Source organism: Canis aureus, chromosome 1 (assembly GCF_053574225.1).
Source record: "Canis aureus isolate CA01 chromosome 1, VMU_Caureus_v.1.0, whole genome shotgun sequence".
In the NCBI taxonomy this organism is placed as follows: domain Eukaryota; kingdom Metazoa; phylum Chordata; class Mammalia; order Carnivora; family Canidae; genus Canis; species Canis aureus.
The window spans coordinates 48,514,262-48,533,443 of record NC_135611.1 but is presented as its reverse complement, the minus strand read 5'-3'; the positions used below and the strand labels follow the sequence as shown (position 1 = coordinate 48,533,443).

The window sequence follows — 19,182 nt, the reverse complement described above, 5'->3', positions numbered from 1 at the left end:
ACACACACACCCAGGGACAGGGAAAACCAGGCTTAGAACTGAAACGGAAGGAAAGGTTATCTGCTTTAAGGTGTTGTGTGCACGCAATCTCTCCTTCCACGGCTGCAGATTCCAGCTCCTGAGCAGGAAATCAGCTGGACAATATCTGGGAGCAAAGGTTGGGGCCCATAAGCCACCTTTGCTCAGACGTGGCTTTGCTGATTCCCCAGCCGGCTCTCCCCAGCAGGACCCATCAGGCCTTGGGCCAATGAACCCCGGGCTCCGTGTCACCGTGGTTCACAGAATGACGGCATCAGTGAAGAGATGAAGGAAGGAGTGCCTCTGTCTTTGTCCTGGGGACACAGGTCCAAAGGCCAACCCACAAATGACCCTGCTCTGCAAGAGAAATGAGAGCCAGTGGATTAAGAAGGCTAACCCCAACTCTGATTTCAGAACCTAAAGTTTTGTGTGGGCTTTTTAAGATTTATTTATTTTAGAGAGTGAATGAGTGAGAGAAAGTACGAGGGGAGAGGGGGGGCAGCAGAGAGAGAGAATCTCCAGCCGACTCCCAGCTGAGTGTAGAGCCTGATACAGGGCTCGAACTCATCACTCAGATCACGATCTGAGGCAAAACCCAGAGTTGAACACTTAACTGAGCCACCCGGGTGCCCCTGGACCCTAAAGATTCTAAGAGGCCTGAAAGCTTTAAAATATTAGAGCCAGAAAGGACCTCAGGGAGGAAGCCCAACCCGTTCAACTTACACACAGGGACAACATCAGAGCTCTGTCCCTTGGCAGGAACTGCCGGTCCCCAGGAAGGAGGCTCAGCAAGCAGGAAGAGCTGAGGGGACCCGCCTCCACGACTGTGCTTCTGGGGAAAGCCCTGTGGGAGCGGGGCCGGCACCAGAACAAGGTCCTCTTTGTCGTGGCTCTGCTGTCCCCAGGTGTGGAGGCTAATAACGCAGTCCCTCCGCACAGCCTGCAGAAGGGAGACTTCTGTGCAGCTGCGCGGGCGTTTTCACTTTGAAAACACATTACACAAAGCTAAATGGACTAGCTGTGGGGAAAAGGCCGAGAAAGTCTGTGGTTCACGGGACCACGCCAACATGGCTCTCTCGGGTGTGACAGAGCCTCGGTGCGGAGACGCCGGCATGGGGGGAGGCTGGGGGAGGGCCACGCAGGCACTCTACTATCTTTACCACTCTTCTGTCAATCTCGTCATTTAAACATTAAACGCCTAGTCACGTACGGTGCCCCACTCTGCCGCTCTCGGGGCGACGTGCCCCCCCACCCCGTGCTGAGGCTCTGAGGGGCGCCGAGGGCTCCCGGCACAGGTGAGAGCCCAGGAGAGGTTACTCAGAAGCAGAGAAAAACAGAATAATTATATTTAAATCTTGATATCTAAGACGCACTATTAATTAAAACACATCCTCGCTGACTTGTCAGAGAAGCAGCGCGGCGGAAAGCGCAAGGCCGAGTGCCTGCGGCCGTGCCCACCCGGGGGCGCTGTGCAAACCCCCCTCTGGGCTCAGTACAAGCCCAGTGTTCCCCCCTTCCTTAAAACGGCCACTTAGCATCCAATGTATTACAGATTTTCCTGGTTTAGAAATCAGGCCTCACCCAACTCAGCGGAAGAGAGACACCGAGATAGCAAAGCAAGTGCCCTGCCCGCGGAAACGTCCCCGGGCACAACCCCGTCCCCGCCCCAGGCTGCGGGGCATCGGCGGGGCATCGCGCCGCCTTTCTGCTGCCTGCAGGTTCCTGCTGAGCAGACCTTTCCAGGTGTCCTCACGCCGGGGGGTCTGGGGTCCAGAGACCCCTTCCAGTCACGAGGGACAGTGGGCCAGGGCCAATGCCAAGACAGCTCGGTTCCGCATGACTGCGCCACCTCCCCAGGGCTCCTTCTGCTCTCAACTTCGCATCTAAAAACTTTGAAGCGCTTCGCCAAAAATCTAGAGACTTCTAAAACCTCGGGAATATCTTCCTAGTCGAGACAAATCACAGGTCTACAGTATTGTTCAGTCAAAGTAGCAAAACCGTTAAGATGCCAACACGAAGACAGGAGCAGTGGCAGTAGCAGCGGAGGGTAGAGCCCCCCTCCCACCACCACCCCAGCTGGTCTAGCTTCACATCTCCTGGTCCCAGCTGTCCCACAACCACTTCCTGCCCAAATCAGTCATTTCTCTGCCCACTTCCCACTTCACCTCCCACCTGAAACACCAATGTGTTTCTAACAACCCAGCTGACCTAAATTAACCGGCAGCCCAAGCAAGTCTCCGTGACAGCCCTGACGCCCTAGGATCAGGCCACCAACAGAAGGAATGTTCTGTAAACGCTCAGAGGCAAGATATGTGATGCAGAAAAGGCACGCAGGCCGGTACCAGGAGGCCTCTGACCCAGCAGCCTCTGTCCCCCGCCCCTTCTGGTAGACTCTCCAGCCCCAGGGGGATCCCCCGCTTCCTCCTCCCCACCTCCAGGAACCGTCCCCAAGCCTTTGCCTGGCCCCTGATGCCATTCTGAGGCAGTGTCCCCCAGGACGCTTTCACTTAGGACTCCACACCATTCTACGGTCAATAAGTTTAAAACTGAACCCATTAAAGCATAAAACAGCAAATGAAAAAGCTGTTTCCACTCCCCATTTCCTGCCTCTACACTTTCTCCACATCCTGAAACCTTGGAGTCACCTCTGCGGATGCCGGTCCCTCCCTCACCCCGCTGCTGCAGCTGGCCAGGAAGGGGGCGCCGGGCCGAGTCCAGCGGCCTGGGCCCCCCACCACTCCTGGAACGGTCACCGCACCAGCCTCCCCGACGCGTCCTCCGCGGCGCTGGACCTGCTGCCCTGCTGCCCCACACAGGAGGCCTCTGGCTCCTCACAGCCACTCCGTCAAGGCTCAACTCCCCCTCATGGCTTCCCAGGTCCCCCCAAACCCGTACCCATGACTCCTACCATGCGGCACGTAAGCCTGGCGAAGCACGACCTGCGGTGGTCATCATGCTGCCTTCCGAGGAAGGTCCGACCCCTTCCAGAACCCCCAGATGAGGGCTCAGGCTGAGGGGCACTCAAACCAAGCATCCGAATCCGATGCCTACATTGTTTCCCACCATGGTCGAGCTGGACTCCAGACCAGCCCCTGCGTACACCGCCCTCCCGACGGGAGACCTCTCTCTCTTCCCCGCCAAATCACTGAAATCGAAATCACCTGTAAGTCCCACCTCCTCCAGGAAGCCCTTCCTCCTCTCGTGGTCTCCCCCGTTAAAGACCTCCCCAGCACACAGGGCCCGCGTGGCCGAGCGCCTGGAGACCGACGGCCTATCTGCATGGATGCCAGACCCACGGAAACACCTATCAACTCTCATTTGTTACCTCGGAAGTGTTCATGTCCTTCCCTCAAACTGGTGTCAGCTACTAGGGAGCAGGGAGAGGACTCCCCCTTTCCCCAAACAGCCCAGCTGAGTCACACACAGCAGCTGGTGGAACCTTCTCCCTGGATAACCAGAGCAGGAAGGCCTCGAGCAAAACCCTGCCAGCTCAGGACAGCTGTCCCTCCTTTCTCCTCTCAAGGGGACCCACACGCCAGTCTTCCCTCCAGGCCCATGTCTCTTTTTACACACAGGCTCTCTGCAGCCGGACCGACGTCATCACGGTCTTGCTGGGACACAGCTGCACGGTACTGCCCTTTACTCTCTTCCCTGTTCAGCTCTGCTCCCTGTGACCTCCTCCTATGTCAGGCTTTAGAGACGCTGCAGGTGCGAACAATTCCACGCTCACAGCTGAGCCCCAGACTGCCAGGAAAGGCTACTTGACACCACCCTGGGATATCCAGTAGGCAGCTCGAGTGTGACGCGTCCAAAGCCAGACTCTGGATCTTCTGCTGACCCTGTCTGCAGTGTTCCCCTCCCCGGGAAGTGGCCTCTCCAACCTTCCAGCGGCTCAGGCCCAGGACTCAGCAGTCCTCTGGGACCTGTGTCTTCCCCTCACTCCCCACGTCTATGATACTCAAAATGTAGAGTTTCGGTCCTCCTCAGCTCTCCAGTCAGGCCTGCCATGTGTCACTGGACTGCAGCAGCCTTCCCTGGCCTTCCTGCTTCTGGCCTTGGCACTGCACCCCTCCCTCCACCCAGCTGCCCTGGAAGCCAGGTGTGTTTACTCTTAATCCAGAACTCTCCAGTGGCTTCTCTACCACTGCGAGTGATAGCCAGACACTTCGCAACCGATTGTCACTGGCACGCCTGTGACATGTTTACGTGTGTTTCTCTGGAGACAACTCTCCCACCGTAATTCCCCACTTTTCTAAAGATGGAGCAGGAGCTGGGGAATCCCTGGGTAGCTCAGTGGTTTGGCATCTACCTTCAGCCCAGGGCGTGATCCTGGGGTCCCGAGATCAAGTCCCACATCGAGCTCCTTGCATGGAGCCTGCTTCTCTCTCTGCCTGTGTCTCTGCTTCTCTCTCTGTGTGTCTCTCATGAATAAATGAATAAAATCTTAAAAAAAAAAAAAAAAGGAGATGAAGGGGTTTTCTCTGGGGCAGGGCATAAGTCCCTGGCTGTCTGTCCCCTCCTCCCCCGCTCCCCTACCAGGGGGACTAGCCTCACTCTCCCAGGCCGCCCTCCCTGCCCCCCCCCCCCCCCCAGTGAACAGCAGAGCCTGAGGGAAACCAGCCAGGCCCTTTGAGAGGTTTCCGGGCCTAATGCAGGGAAGACTGGGAGGGAAGAGCCCCCCCCTCCTCCCCCACTGGCCATGTCTCCGATGGGCAGGGCTGTGCAGGTAAGTGCTGTCCAAGGGGCTGCGGCCACACCCCATGGAAGAAGGTGGACACTGCAGCAGGCCAGGGCCAAGAGCCAAAGACGGAAACTGCTCAGGCCACCGGGGCCACGGAGCCGCAAAATTAACCCTGGACACCCCTGTGTTTAAGCCACTTTTCATGACTATTCTACTGAAACTAAAAGCTTCCCCTTTGATACACCTACCGAAAAAAAGAAAACAAAAACCACAATTAAAAATGAAACTCAGGTCCCTAAGTCACAGAGCTATATAGAAACTTCTCAGTTCAAAGCACCTGGGACTGTCCTGTCAGAATGTGAGACCGTGGGGGGGGTGGGGATCCCTGGGTGGCTCAGCGGTTTAGCGCCGCCTTCGGCTCAGGGCCTGATCCTGGGGCCCCCGGGATCAAGTCCCACGTCAGGCTCCCTGCATGGAGCCTGCTTCTCCCTCTGCCAGTGTCTCTGCCCCACCCCACCTCTCTCTCTCTCTCTCTGTGCCTCTCATGAATAAATAAACAAAATCTTAAAAAAAAAAAAAAAAAGAATGTGAGACGGGCACCACCCATCCTCGTCACAGAGACGCTGGCCTTCCTACTTCTATGGACAGTCACTGAGTCCCTCCCCTCCCTCCAGCCCCAGGCACCCATCCGGCCCAGCCAGGGGCCTGCCTCCCATGAGGCTTCCCCCAACCTCTCTGAGAAGGCCATTGTCTCCTCAGGTGCAGGACAGGAGGCTCATGCCCGTTCCCAGATTTTATTTATTTATTTTTTTAATTCATGAGAGACACAGAGACACAGGCAGAGGGAGAAGCAGACTCCCCGTAGGGAGCCCAACGTGGGACTCGATCCCGATCCCGGGTCTCCAGGGTCACGCCCCGGGCAGAAGAGGGCACTAAATCGCTGAGCCACCCGGGCTAACCTCATTCCCAGATTTCACTGCGGGTGACAACTATTCACAGGCTCCCCCCAAGCCCCCAACCCGGAGTGCCACCTCTGGCCTCTCGATGCCCAGCGCTGAGCCTTACAAAGGGCAGGTCATGAACTAGAGATGCCTGAGCCCAATCACTACTGATTCCTTCCATTTGTATCCATTTGTCCCTGGCTTTACTCTGGTTTTTCCATGTTCTAATATTCACCCTGCTATGATCAAGTAGAGACCACTAAATGGCAGGCACACTTCCAACTTTTTCTCCCACTGTTGTTTTTTTAATGCTTTGTATGGCCCTTACCTTTGCCCTCTGGGTCTGGGAACTGGCCAGAGCAGCTCCAGGCAAGTGCCTTCCCCTCGGCCCACACCCTCAGTCAGGGCCCTGCTCGGCCGGCTGGAAAGCCAGTGTCCCCATTAGGGCTGCGAGCGCTCCAGAACTGCTGCAGCCAACATTACTTTCCCGCTAGACACTTCCCCTCCCACACAGGCCCCATAAGAGCTGATAAAACAGCACTAGAGACAAACCATGGGGGAGGCACACACTCAATGAGCCCCTTTATGGGCCTGGGGCAGAACAACCCGGACATGGACAGAAGCGGCAGAGCAGAAAATTCGAGAAAACACCTCAGGGCGCTTTCAGGGATGCGGATGAAGATGGGATGGAAGATCTCAGCCTGTCACAGAACCCAGTGAAGGCCAGCACCGCGGGGAAGGCAGGAGAAAACAGCAGCCAGGAGGCTCAAGCACTTCTATAAATACGGATTTTATCTGGTCTCATCAAGTCACGATACAGCAGGTAGGTAAAACTGAGAATATTTCTGAATCACAGATTTTGCTGCGTGTTCAATGCATTCCCAGATTTCGCACTCTAGAATTTAAAAATTAGCATCTGGGGGGTGGGAAGGGACTTTCAATCTCTCAATGCATTCGCATGTTTCAAGCAAAGATTTTGTTTTTCTTTCATCATCTGTATAAAAATAATCTCTTCTCCCGTGGCCCAACGCGCTGGCCTGCGGCCTGTCAGCCTGGCTTCAAATCCCGCCTCCCTGGACTTTCGAGGCCGACAATGATACTTAGGCTAGAGCACTCTCAGGGCCCCAGCGCGCTCGCCTGTAGATCGGAGACAGAGTACCCCCCAAGGGCCGTTGGGGGGCATAAACAAAAGCATGAAGAGCCCAGGACAGTGCAGCACACACCCAGGAAGAACTCAGGCTCGTTACAGAAGTAATAGTTCTTTTTTCCCCTTCTTTTTCTTTAAAAACAAAAACAAAAAAAACCCTGTTTTCATCCTACCAATCCCTGAGGATCCACAATGTAGTGCCTCCCTCCTCTAGCTCCAGAACTCAACCAACTGAAGAAAGGGGCCGACATCCTCCCATAAGCACGGGTATTTTTTTTTTTTTAAGATTTTATTTATTTATTCATGATAGTCACAGAGAGAGAGAGAGGGGCAGAGACACAGGCAGAGAGAGAAGCAGGCTCCATGCAGGGAGCCCGACGTGGGATTCGATCCCGGGTCTCCAGGATCGCGCCCTGGGCCAAAGGCAGGCGCCAAACCGCTGCGCCACCCAGGGATCCCCATAAGCACGGGTATTATCAGCCCTTCTACACACTGGAAAAGAGAGGCCCGGGGTGGGGAGGGGTAGTCTTCGCTGCTGAGGCCCAGTCAGCAGGAGGTGGAGGTGGGATCTGAACCCCCGAGGTCAGAGGCAGGAAGGAGGCCCGCCATGCTCTCACTCTCACTCTTTGGCTCCCTCACAAAAATCCTTCCTTTTGAAACCTACCACTGAATGGGTTTTGAAAAGAAGAACTCGAAGGGGAAGAACAGAAGAAGAAACGCTGACATTTCGATCGGTGAAATATGTTGAATATATCTGAATATATTCCAATTTCAAACTTGAATAGATCACAAATAATTGATCATTACCCTAATCAAAAAAGCCACTAGGCAAACACTCAAGGCCCGACGACCTCAATACAGATTTTAATGAACAAGATGCTCCTCCACGCTCCTCAAGGAACCATGAATTCATATGTATCCTCGCCAGGCTGCAAGCCCATGACTGGCACCCAGGAGCACGGTAGTTAGGCCACTGATTACCCCTCCCAGGGCAAAGAGAGCAAGGAAGCCGGCCACACACTGGCCAGCTCAGGCAAGGTGCCAGCCAACAGCAGCACCCTGGCCCAGCTCCAGGCAGCGCATCCGGTGGTGAAGCGGCTGGGATCCGAAGGCAGATCGCCAGGCTGGAAGGCCTTCCACCATGACCAGCAGGATGACCCGGGGTGGGCCACTCTCTTCTCAGGACTGCTGCTCTCTGAGCTATAGAATTCAGAACACTGAGCTGCCCCGCCGCCCAAGTTGCTGTGATCATTAAATGGGCTATTACTTAAAAGCCCTTGTTAAGTGCTTGGTCACTGCCACCTGTTACTGAGAGGTGGCAGCGTTTATGTCACGAACATGGGCTCTGGAGCCAACTACTCAGGCTTCAGTCTCAGCCCTCTGATGTGTACTGTGACCTTGGAAGACTCATGTGACTCCTCCGCACCTCAGTGTTGTCATCTGTAACAATGGGAATGCTAAGAGAAACGTCTTCATGGGGAGAATAGCTGTGAGGATCACATGAAGTGGGGCACAGAAGGTACTCACAGGAGTATCTGGTACAGGGTAAGTACTTATTTTTTTATTAGCTCTACAGATCATTTTGGTTCAGAAAAAAAAAAAAGGTCCCTAAGAGACGCAATCATAAAAAACTCTGTAGTTACAAGAATAGGATACTGACCAGGCCTGGTGTCCCCTCAAGCACTGTGCCACTCGGAAGGCCCGGGACACAGAACCACAACAAGGTTGGTGCTGATTTATTTGTGCCATCCCTTCATTGCTGACAGAAGAGGAGTCTACTTAATACACTTCTACACTTAAAAGCACCCAGGATGAAAGAGACATACATAAAACATGCTCTTTAAAAACTGGTTGTAGGGCAGCCCGGGTGGCTCAGCAGTTTAGCGCCGCCTTCAGCCCAGGGCGTGATCCTGGAGACCTGGGATCGAGTCCCACGTCAGGCTCCCTGCATGGAGCCTGCTTCTCCCTCTGCCTCTGTGTGTGTGTGTGTGTGTGTCATGAATAAATAAATAAAATCTATTCTTAAAAAAATAAATAAAAACTGGTTGTAAATATCAAGGAACACACACAAAACACCCACCATATTTGAGTCTGCAGAGTAATGCAAGAGCAAAGCAACAGTTGAACCTGAGGAATCTCAAATACGTGCGGGGCTGCGGCTCAAACAGGAAGTCACGGTAGCAAAGGTCTGAGACACGCTCTGCTCTGCTCGGCTCTAGACCGGCCTCTCCTCCTGAACCCCCAGCACCTGTCACTTCCTTGGCATTATCAGAAGAGGAGCAGAGTTTGCAGGAAACCTCAGCTTAGAACTTTAAGAACCAGGAACTCTTTATCCTGACTGGTTTTGATAGCAATCTCTCCTGCTCTTTTGAAAAGAATAGGCCGGGCTGCATGTGCGCAGGGAGGGCAGGGAGGTCAAGCAGGCCCTGCTCTCAGCCCCCACCCCCTAAGCCGCCCTCCCCCAGGGGCTCTTTGCTCCTCTGTGCTCCCCCACCTCATTCATTCTCTGGCTTCTCTTCCCGCTCCTGTTACTTCTCAGCTTTCTCACCATGGGGGTCTCTGTCACATCTGGTAATGAGAGCACTGTGGCCCCACCAGGCGCCTGAATCCAGTACATGCCTCAGATCCTCAGGCTTGTTTTCTCCTAAGATTTTTATGTGTGCCAAAGGCTTTTTCTGACTTCCACTTCTTTCATGTCATCTTGAACGCTACACAATGGTGGCTGCCTGGCCTCACAGAGACCCACATCCCACCACCCCGGCCCCTGGCTCAACAGAACCCCACATGGCTTCTAGAAGAACATCATGCAGCCTACTGTGCCACAGCAGGAGAAACCTGAATGCCCCACTAAGATCCTTCATTCAAACTGTGGCTTTACAAGTCCTCCTTTGGTTAAGAGCTCCCACTTGGGCTAGTCCCCCATCACGTAGCAGCACCGGATTTCCCCAGGAGACCCACGCCCCTTCAAGCCCTCAGCCTCTCTTGTCTCCGAAAGAGATCCACCCCCCTACACCACCCAGGGCTGCTGTGCTGCGTGGACCCAAGGAGACCGGCTACGTGAGGGAAACTGAAACATGCGAGTTGCCACTGTGACCCAGGGTCACAAGGCACAACTCCAGAAGGCAACCTCACGCGCATTCCAAGCATACTACTGACGTCCACCACGAATGAATGGTGCCTCTGGAGCCGCGCGGGGTGGGTACAGCCAACACCCTGCTGCCTGGGGGTTAACGAAAAGAAAGACCCTTAAAACATCCACCTAGGACTGACATGTAGCGCCACCCTGGCTTGCCGTGCTGAAGGGATCAACCAAAGTCCAAGCCTTCTGAGGAAGCAGGAGGCAAAAGGCCTTCCCTCCGTCACATGTGTTTGCGTCCTGGCATCCCCGTCCCCTCTTCTCTGCTCTTCTCTGCGGCGCCTCTACAGCAGCCAGCACACAGGAGAGCCCCCGGGCCTTCCCCCGGCGGGGGAGCCTGCGCTGGCCACTCCTGCCACGACGCCCCTGCAGGCGCACAGGCTCCAGGCATCCTCCTCTGGGACTTCTGACGTTTTTGCAACTCAGGCGCTCAACTTCTGATCTTCTCTCTCTCTTTTCCCGGATGTCCCCTGGGAGGCACCCAGGTGACTCGGCTGCGTCAAAGGCCGGCTTTAGGGATGGCGTCTACGGGGCCCTGGACAGGTTTTTCCACATAAAGTCCCTGAACTTCACAGAGGAAATAAGGCCCAAAGTCAGCAAATTAAAAGTCCTAAAACTCCGTGTCCCGGAGATCTGCGCGGCCGGCGCGGGCTCCCGACGTGCCGGCATCATCCCAAGGCCACGGAGAGCGCGTCTCTCCCCCAGAGCTGGGCTAGGGCGCAAAGGCCGAGCGGGGTGCTCGGGCTCCTAACGGCTGCGGACAGGTCAGCGGCCGCGCGCGGGGTGCGCAGGGCGGGCGGTGGGGGGCTCGGGAGGCCGCTCCGGCAGCAGCAACCCCGGGCGCGCGGGGCGCGGGCTGCGGGGGAGCCGGGCCAAAGCCGGCCTCGGGGGCCCGCCCGCGGTGCGCTCCGGCCGCCCCCGCCCCCGCCGCCGCCCCGCGAGGCCCCCGCGCCGCTCCCCCCGGGTACGAGCGCCACGTGCGGGGAGGGCCCGGCGTCGGGGCTCCCGCGGCTGCCGCGAGCCCGCCCCCGCCCCCGCCCCCGCCCCCGCCCCCGCCCGCGGCCAGGAGAAGCCCGCCCGGCACTCACGGTTCCATCGCCGCGCCCCGAGCCCCCCGCGCCGCACAGGAGCCGCGGCAGCCGCAGCCCGAGCGACAGCGGCCGGGAGCCCCGGCCCCGTGGATCTCGTCAGAGCGCGACGCGCCGCCCGGTCACGTGCGCGGAAGCGACCGCGCGGCTGCGGGCGGGGCGGGGGGGAGGGGGAGGGGGCTGGGGCGCGGGCGGCCGCGGGAGGACCCGGGACCGGGGCGCGGGGCGAGGGCGAGGGCGAGGGCGGCCGGGGGCACGGCCCGGGGGCGCGGGGGTGCAGGCGGCAGGGGCCGGGGCGAAGGCGGGGTGCGGCCGGGGGCGCGGCGGGGGGCGCGGGGGGGGGACCCGGGGGCGGGGCGAGGGCGGGCCCCGGGCGGGGGCGGGGCTGGGGCGTGGGGGGCGGGGTGAGGACCGAGACCGGGCCACGGGGCGAGGGCGGGGCCGCGGCAGGGGCCAGGGTGACAGTGGGGGCGGGAGCAGGTGGGGTGCAGCCAGGCGCGGGGCAGGGTACGGGAGGGGGGCGCACTCTCCCGCTCACTGGCTCCATAGGAGGCGCCTCTACCTGGGCTGCGCCCCAAGAGCACGGAGGTGGGCCTCGAGCTGTGGGTGGGCTCAGTCTAGGGTTGACTAGTTGAATGAATGAATGAATGAACGAACGAACGAACGAACGACTTGACTCTTACTGGCCGAGGAGACGGCACATTAAAACCTTCACCCTGTGGCTTCCGGGGTCCTAATCAGGACATGAGTCCAGGAGCGCCCTACAGTTGTGTGAAAGGCACTATAGGTGTCAGCCTTTTTCTGGGGAGAAGATCTATAACTTTCCAAATTCTCAAAGTTAAGTTTGTGACCCAAAGAGCTTAAAAGCCAGAGCAAACCTCTGACACCGCCCAAGTGATGCCAGGAGACCTTTCCAGGCTCTTTGTGGTCGTTTCTGCAACCCTCTACTAGAGCATGCAGATTTTCCATCGCTGGTGCAAGCACAGGACCCCCAGGAAGCATGCAGGTGTGGATCCCACACCCCACATCCCACAGAGCTGAAAACATCGCCGATGGTGCAAACCTGGGTCCTGCTAAGGTGCTGAATAGGAGCAAGTGTCAGGGGCCAATCCTGTTCAAGTTTTCTCTACAGTGTGAAGAGATCAGCTGACCAAAAGCACTTTCTCCATCTAAGATCTTCGCTCACGGTCCTAAATTTCTGTAATCAAGAATAGAGGGTAGCCACGGTTTTGGATATTTCCAAGATTCCCCGGAGCATTTGTCAAAATGTCCCCTGTCCCCTTATTGCTATGGGTTTAAAGTCGAACTGAATGAGGAAAATAAACGACTCAAGCTTTCTTCCTAATGTTTCCTTGTTCATGTGCTAAGCTGCCAACGAGCTTGTTGGTGTTGGCAGGAGGACACCAACAGGAACAGGATTCGGTTCCTGCCCTCAGCAAACTTACAGGCAAGGTCAGTTACCAAAAGTAACAAGCACAGATCGCTACGGTGGCAGGGAGGAAGAGCACCCAACGCACCTGGGATGGGATTGGACTGGACAGGAGAGCGAATGCTCAATGTCTGGGCTGATCTGGAGATGGGAGGGGCTCGAGAAATTGGGGAAAAACTGGGGGGAAGCGGGGGACACCAGGCAAAACAACAGACTGAATACTGAGTAATAATGACAAAGTCCATGACCACTCTGAATTCTAAACAACAACTCTTAAAAGAATGACAACAGCGAGCCTGGGTGGCTCAGTGGTTGAGTGTCAACCACTTTGGCTCAGGGTGTGATCCCTGGGTCTTGGGATCGAATCCCACATCGGGCTCCCTGCAGGAAGCCTGCTTCTCCCTCTGCCTGTGTCTCTGCCTCTGTGTCTCTCATGAATAAAAAAAAAATCTTTTTAAAAATGACAACAAAAGATTATTCCTCTGATCCTTTTCGTAGACAGTTGGAGGAAAAGGGGTCTTCACGGCAGCAAGGCCAGGGAACCTAAACATCAGTGCTTGCAGGTCAGGCAGGTAACAGGGCAGAGGCCAGGTGGGCGCTGTGCAGCAGAGCGTGCATCATCTAAAGGGGCTGCACTCAGCCCTTTGAAAGACTCTGACTTCAGATACAACTTTCATGTGACTCCTTCCAAGTCTAAAGTATTGGAAACTAATTTTAAAAAATATTTTGAACTCCAAGAGGACTAAACCAAACACATTTGTGTCTGCACTTCCCCGGAGGCAGCCAGTTTTCACCTCCAATCTGGGGCAGTCTTTTCTGGTGTAGAAACGCCTACTCCAGAGACTGTGCCAGCTGCCTGGCCTCTGCTGAGACGCCCCACAGACCCCTTGCTGTTTTCATTATGGCTCCAGGTTTGAAAAAGAGTTGACATCTTTGAGACCCAAACCCCCTCCTGGTAACTACTTGACATCAGTCCTCCCTTGATCTGCTGCCCAGCATCACTTAGATCCTTCTCGTTTTCATTTATGTGCTCTTCCAACACTGAGTGCCCGGTGTGTGCTAGGCACTCCCCTCAGCTCTGGAAACACAAGGCGAATACTTGAGACAATCCCCGTCCACCTGGAATTTATCTTCTGGTGGAGGACACAGCCCCCAGATAATAACCAAATAATGACACAGTTAAAACTGTGATGGAAAAGGAACAGAAGGATCCCTGGGTGGCTTAGCGGTTTAGCGTCTGCCTTTGGCCCAAGGCGTGATCCTGGAGACCCAGGATCGAGTCCCACATCAGGCTCCCTGCATGGAGCCTGCTTCTCCCTCTGCCTGTGTCTCTGCCTCTCTCTCTCTCTCTCTCCTCTCTCTCTCTTTCTCTCATGAATAAATAAATAAAATCTTGAAAGAAAGAAGAAAGAAAGAAAGAAGAAAGAAAGAAAGAAAGAAAGAAAGAAAGAAAGAAAGAAAGAAAGAAAGAAAGAAAGAAAGAAAGAAAGAAAGAAAAAAGGAACAGAAAGGCACAATGATAGTGTATATGACGAGGGGAGAGGCACCCAGCACATCCCAGGCCCTTTCTTGGAGAAAGTGTGTCTAACCTGTCAGCCGTCCCTCACAGGAAGTTCCTCCAGTTCACCTCCAGGCCCCCTCCTCTGAGATCCTTCTGTTCAACAAGCTTCCCCTCTAAGCTCAGAATGGAACACATTTCAGATGAGGTCTGTACCAGCCTGAGAATGAGTTGATATTATGGCAGCTTCCGCCCATTCAGCTCGTTATTCCATTCTCCTGACGCCTCCTGGGCTCGGGGTCGTGCCTTCCAGTGAGAAGAACCAGCAATTACTGATCACCTGTGAACCCGAAGGCCTGAACAAATAAATTCTCTTAGGAACCTGAGGAGTTATCCATAGTCATTATCCTCATTCTCCAAATAGGAAACTGAGGCCTTAAAGAGAGTTTGTGATTTTCTCAGGGGTACTGGTAAGAACCTAGGTTGACCTGGCCCCAAGTCCATGCTCTTCCAGTGTTGGGGTCCCAAGTGTTGAAGAATGTGACAGGGTCAGAGTGACCATCAAAGACCAGGAGCATACAAGCCATTAGGTATATATAGTCTCTCTAACCTCAGAGGCACGCAGCCCACATTTATCAACTTATTTGTTCTTATTTTTAAAGCCTTCTAAAATCCATCTTTATAATGTTTTGCAGGATTCCCCAGTAATCCCATTTAATTGGGAGACTTGGACCAGTATGTCAGTGAGTATATACGTACCTGAAACCTAGCCTTGTTTCAAGAAAGATCAAAAAGTCTGAAATTAGATTAGTCTGATAGCACGTATTCTTAGAAAAAAACCCACTTATGCCTAACGTTCATTTCATTTTCTAAGGGCCTGCAAACCATCCATTTAAATCATTTTCTCCAAAATTGGACCAAAGTCAAGTCCACCAGTCTGTACTTTGCTGACTCCCACTCACTGCTGTTTTTCAAGGCCAACGCAACAGCTCAAGCGGCTTATCTGCAAATGTTCTTGATACCCTAGGAAATTAGTTGTCTACTCCAGGACACTCAAACTCACTTCCTAATTTAACAATGAACATTTGTCTAGCATATTGTAGATATACTGTAGTGATCCCCTTATGCCTTTTTATAATAATCAACAGTGGCTAACATCGAATACTCATGCTCTAGTTGGGCCTGGAGTTAAATAGGAAGGAAACAAATGGCTTACTGCGATTCTCTCTAATGCATCGTGTGAGTTGCTCAGGCTGTAGTAACAAAATACCGTAGACTAAATCGCTTCCACAGTAAGTTTTTTCTCACAGTTCTAGAGGCTACTAGTCCGAGATCAAGGTTCTGGTTGATTTCGCATCTGGTGAGGACTCTCTTCCTGGCTTGCAGACAGCCACCTTCTGGCTGTGTCCTCACATGACTTTTCCTTGATGCATGTGTGAAAGAAGAGACAGCAGGAGCTCTTTGGCATCTTTTTTTTTTCTTTAAAAACACCTTTAATTTTAGTTTTTTTTAACGAATGTATTTATTTATTTGACAGAGAAAAAGAGCACCAGCAGGGGGTGAAGCTCAGAGAGAGAGAAAGAGAGAGAGAGAGAGAGAGAGAGAGAGAAGCAGGCTCCCTGCTGAGTGGGGAGCCCAATGGCAGACCCTCAACCGACTGACCCACCCAGGCACCCCTCTGGCATCTCTTCTAATAAGAATGTATTGCAATCCCTTCGGATCAGGGCCCAACCCTTATGACCTCATTAAACCTAACTACTTCCTTACTCCAAATTTAGCCACAGTGGGAGGGTCAGAGCTGAAAAATATGAAAGTAGCTGAGGGGGTTTGGGGTAGGGTCACAAACATTCCATCCCTGACACGACCAAATGGAAGATTTCTTAAAAAGGAAATCTATCTACATATTCAGTGCAGAGAATATGGAATTTAGGACCAAGGACTCTGATTGCCTATTCTTTGTTCCAAGGCAGGAAATTCTCAGTCTGGACTCTCCCTTGAGCTTGATTGTAGTTGATGACAGTTGACGTTAGTGACATGTCTTGGCCTGGGTTTCAACAGCTCCTGGACACCGACTTCCAGCTGACTCATCCTCTCTGCAGTAAGCAGAGCAGAACTAAGGTATTTCTGTCAGGGCTTGGTTGTCTCACCACACTGCTTTCCCCACAACCTCCTCCTGTCATTTGCAGGAGGGCTCATGCCTTTCTGGCCCACTTGTTGGCACCAAACGTGGGAGCTGACTTTTCACTGTCTTCTTGACTCCTGAGAACTGATCAGTAGAAGCAACGGTCTACCTCTTATTGGTTCCAAAGCTTTATCTTCTTATCAAGTTTAGTAATGCCAGAACACAGACATTCAGCTCGGTGGTTACTGACAATATAAGACTGTAGGTTTTGCTTTCTTATCATTGTACTTGTTCCCATGGTTTACTGCTGTGTAACAAACTACCCCCAACACATAACAGCTGTATTAGTTATCTGTTGCTGCATAACAAATTTTTTAAATTTTATTTATTCATGAGAGAAACAGAGAGAGAGAGAGGCAGAGACATGGGCAGAGGGAGAAGCAAGCTTCATGTAGGGAGCCCGATGTGGGACTCGAACCCAGGAATCCAGGATCACACCCTGAGCCAAAGGCTGACACCCAAACGCTGAGCCACCCAGGTGTCCTGCTGCATAACAAATTACCTCAGAACTTTGTGCCCCGAAACAAGAACATGTATTATCTTGTGTTTACTGTGTGCGGTCTATATGGATAGATGTTTTGTGACTTGTCTTAACTGACCACCTGGACCTGCATGCACACAGGCAGGCTAAGAAATGTTATTTGTGAGACCCGTGCTGTGTGAATAACCTTAGGAGCCTGGTTGTTTGAAATATATCATCTGGCCTCCAGGTCAGAACTGGCCCTTCTGTTCTGGATGTCAAGAGCTATACATCTTGCCTCACATCCCCTCCTGTTCTGGGCTGGGCTGGCCTCCTTGAATGGAATCCCAGAGGGGAGGCAGACACACATAGCCCAGGTTCCTTGAAAATATAGAAACACGGAAACAGAAATGCAGCTCGCTCCAAACCACACAAATGTTTGTTTTCAAACCCAGTTATTTGCCCTATAAATGTGTCCCTTATGGGGATGGTCAGTTGGAAGTATCACCTGAGGGGAGGGTGCTCCACCCAGGCCCCTCAACTCAGACTCCAGTTTGGCTGTTTCCATGGGACTTCCCCTGCTGATGAGGTTGGATGTTGTAAGTACCCGATTTGACGTAACTTTGCCTTATTCTCATTTATTGCCTATTATTACCTTCATCTATATGCAGATTATTTCCTTTTTCTGTTTCTATTAGGTTTCTATAATAATAATAAAGTTTTCTTTCCTTTTTGAAACTGAAACACAGCTGTTCTGAATGAATCTTTTGTTCAGAACAGCGGGTCAGGAATCCAGGTGCCATTAACTGGTTCCTTTGGCTCAGGCTCTCGTTCAAGCTGTAGGCACTGTGTCATCTGGGGCTGAAGTTATCCTCAAGATTAGCCTGGGGAAGGATCCACCTCCATACCCATGCTCGTGGTTGTTGGCAGGATCTAGTGCCTCATGGACTATTGGGTGGAGGCCACTCTCAGTTCCTTGCCATTTGGGGCTTTCCACCGGGCAGCTTCTGACATGGCAGCTTTGCCTCATCCGAGTGAGTGAGTGGTAAGAACCAGACAGTGAGGGCAAGACGGAAGTCATTTAATCTCATAAGTGACATTCCATTGCTTTTACTCTACTCTTTTCTTTAGAAGCAAATCACAGGTCGACCCAACACTCAAGAGGTGGGGATCATGCAAGGATGTAAATAACAGGAGGTGGGGATCCCTGGAACCATTTTAGATGGCACCTACCATGGTGACTTGAAACAAAACAGTTTACTATCTCTCATGGTCCTGGGTGTTGATAAGCTCAGATGAATGGTTCTTGCTGGGGGCCTCCCTGAATGCAGGCAGATGGCAACTGGGGCTGCAGTCATCGGAAGGCTTCACTGTGCTGGACATCCAAAATGCATCCTTTTGTATGTCTTGTGCCTGAGCTGGGGAGGCTGGAAAGCAGAGGGCCAGCCAAGCAGTCTTTCCCATGTGGCTTCTCCCATGGTTAGCTTGGGCTTCCTCACAGGTCTCCAGAAAGTCAGACCTCGAACATGTGGCTAGTTTCTCCTAGAATGGTGGCTCTGAGGCATCAAAGCAGAAGCTGCAGAGTTTCCTGTGACCTAGCCTCAGGCATTACTCAGCATCACTACCACCACATTCTGTTGGTCAAAGGACAGCCAGAGCCAGCCCAGATCCAAGGGCAAGAGACAACCAATGAGCATGAACCCTGGGAGGGGTGGTTCCCTGGGGTACCATCTTTGAAGACTAGTTTCCATAATCTTGTGACATAATTCTTGCTTCCTCCCTATTCTTCATCCCCAAAGGTAAGATAACTGCATGCAACTCTCAGAGTCACCATAAAGTTTACTATTATGCTAAGGAGTTTACACACATGATCTCATTCTATCCGGTTAGCACCTCTGAAACAAATGCCCTCTTTTCCCTTGGTACCCATGGGTTTCTAGTACTTGCAATAATGAAGCACAGTGAGTAGAAGCAGGAACACCTTGCCTGTGCCTGCCCCTGGCCCTCACACACTCTCGCAGGGCACAGTCCTTGCTCATGGGCCCCACTGCTTCCACTCACCAGGAGTGTGGCCAGCATACCAATACCCTTCACCTTCTCTGCCTTTGGGAATTTAGGATTTTTTAAAGTACTGGTCTCCATTTACTTGGCTGAAACATGTCTCTATCTTATTCTTAGCATTTGAGCGGCACTGCATGAACCAGGCTAACACCATTTTGAACAAATCCAACCTGATGACCGGTCTGTGACCTGAGACCTTGAGCATAGCACCCCCCCCCCACCGCCAATGCTTTCCTTTTGCTTAACCACACCCCAAAGTACACCCTGAGGCAAAATGTTCTTGACTTGCCCTGGAGCTATTGGCCATGACACACACCTGCTCTCAAGCTCTGTGCTCCTGATCTCCCGGGCTACAGAAGCAGCAGATCTTCAGGGAGGTGGGGTAGCAGTCTTAGGATCTCAGGGTATGCTTCTGTCCATGCCCTAAACAAACCACTTCTTTCTCCTCAGCCTTTGGAGGTCACTTTGCCATGCTTCCCTTTCAGGAAACAAGTACCATTCCACTACTGTCCCCTGGGACTTCCCTGCTGCTGGCCTCCAT

General features: G+C 53.3%; 1 protein-coding gene across 4 annotated transcripts in view; it reads right to left on the bottom strand.

Annotated features, from left to right (window-relative positions):
• Window positions 1–19,182, bottom strand: part of TMEM181 (transmembrane protein 181) — a 74,303-nt gene that overhangs the window by 41,201 nt on the left and 13,920 nt on the right. The window contains exon 1 of one of the 4 annotated variants that reach the window (XM_077898552.1): window positions 11,012–11,140. The exons of 1 other annotated variant lie outside the window; for it this stretch is intronic. In XM_077898552.1, the coding sequence (XP_077754678.1) occupies window positions 11,012–11,019 (8 nt within the window). In that variant the 5' untranslated portion in view covers window positions 11,020–11,140. Of the gene's footprint in view, window positions 1–10,046; window positions 10,671–11,011; window positions 11,141–19,182 lie in introns of those variants that run through there. 2 more of the 4 variants (XM_077898568.1, XM_077898558.1) reach the window with 2 other exon arrangements.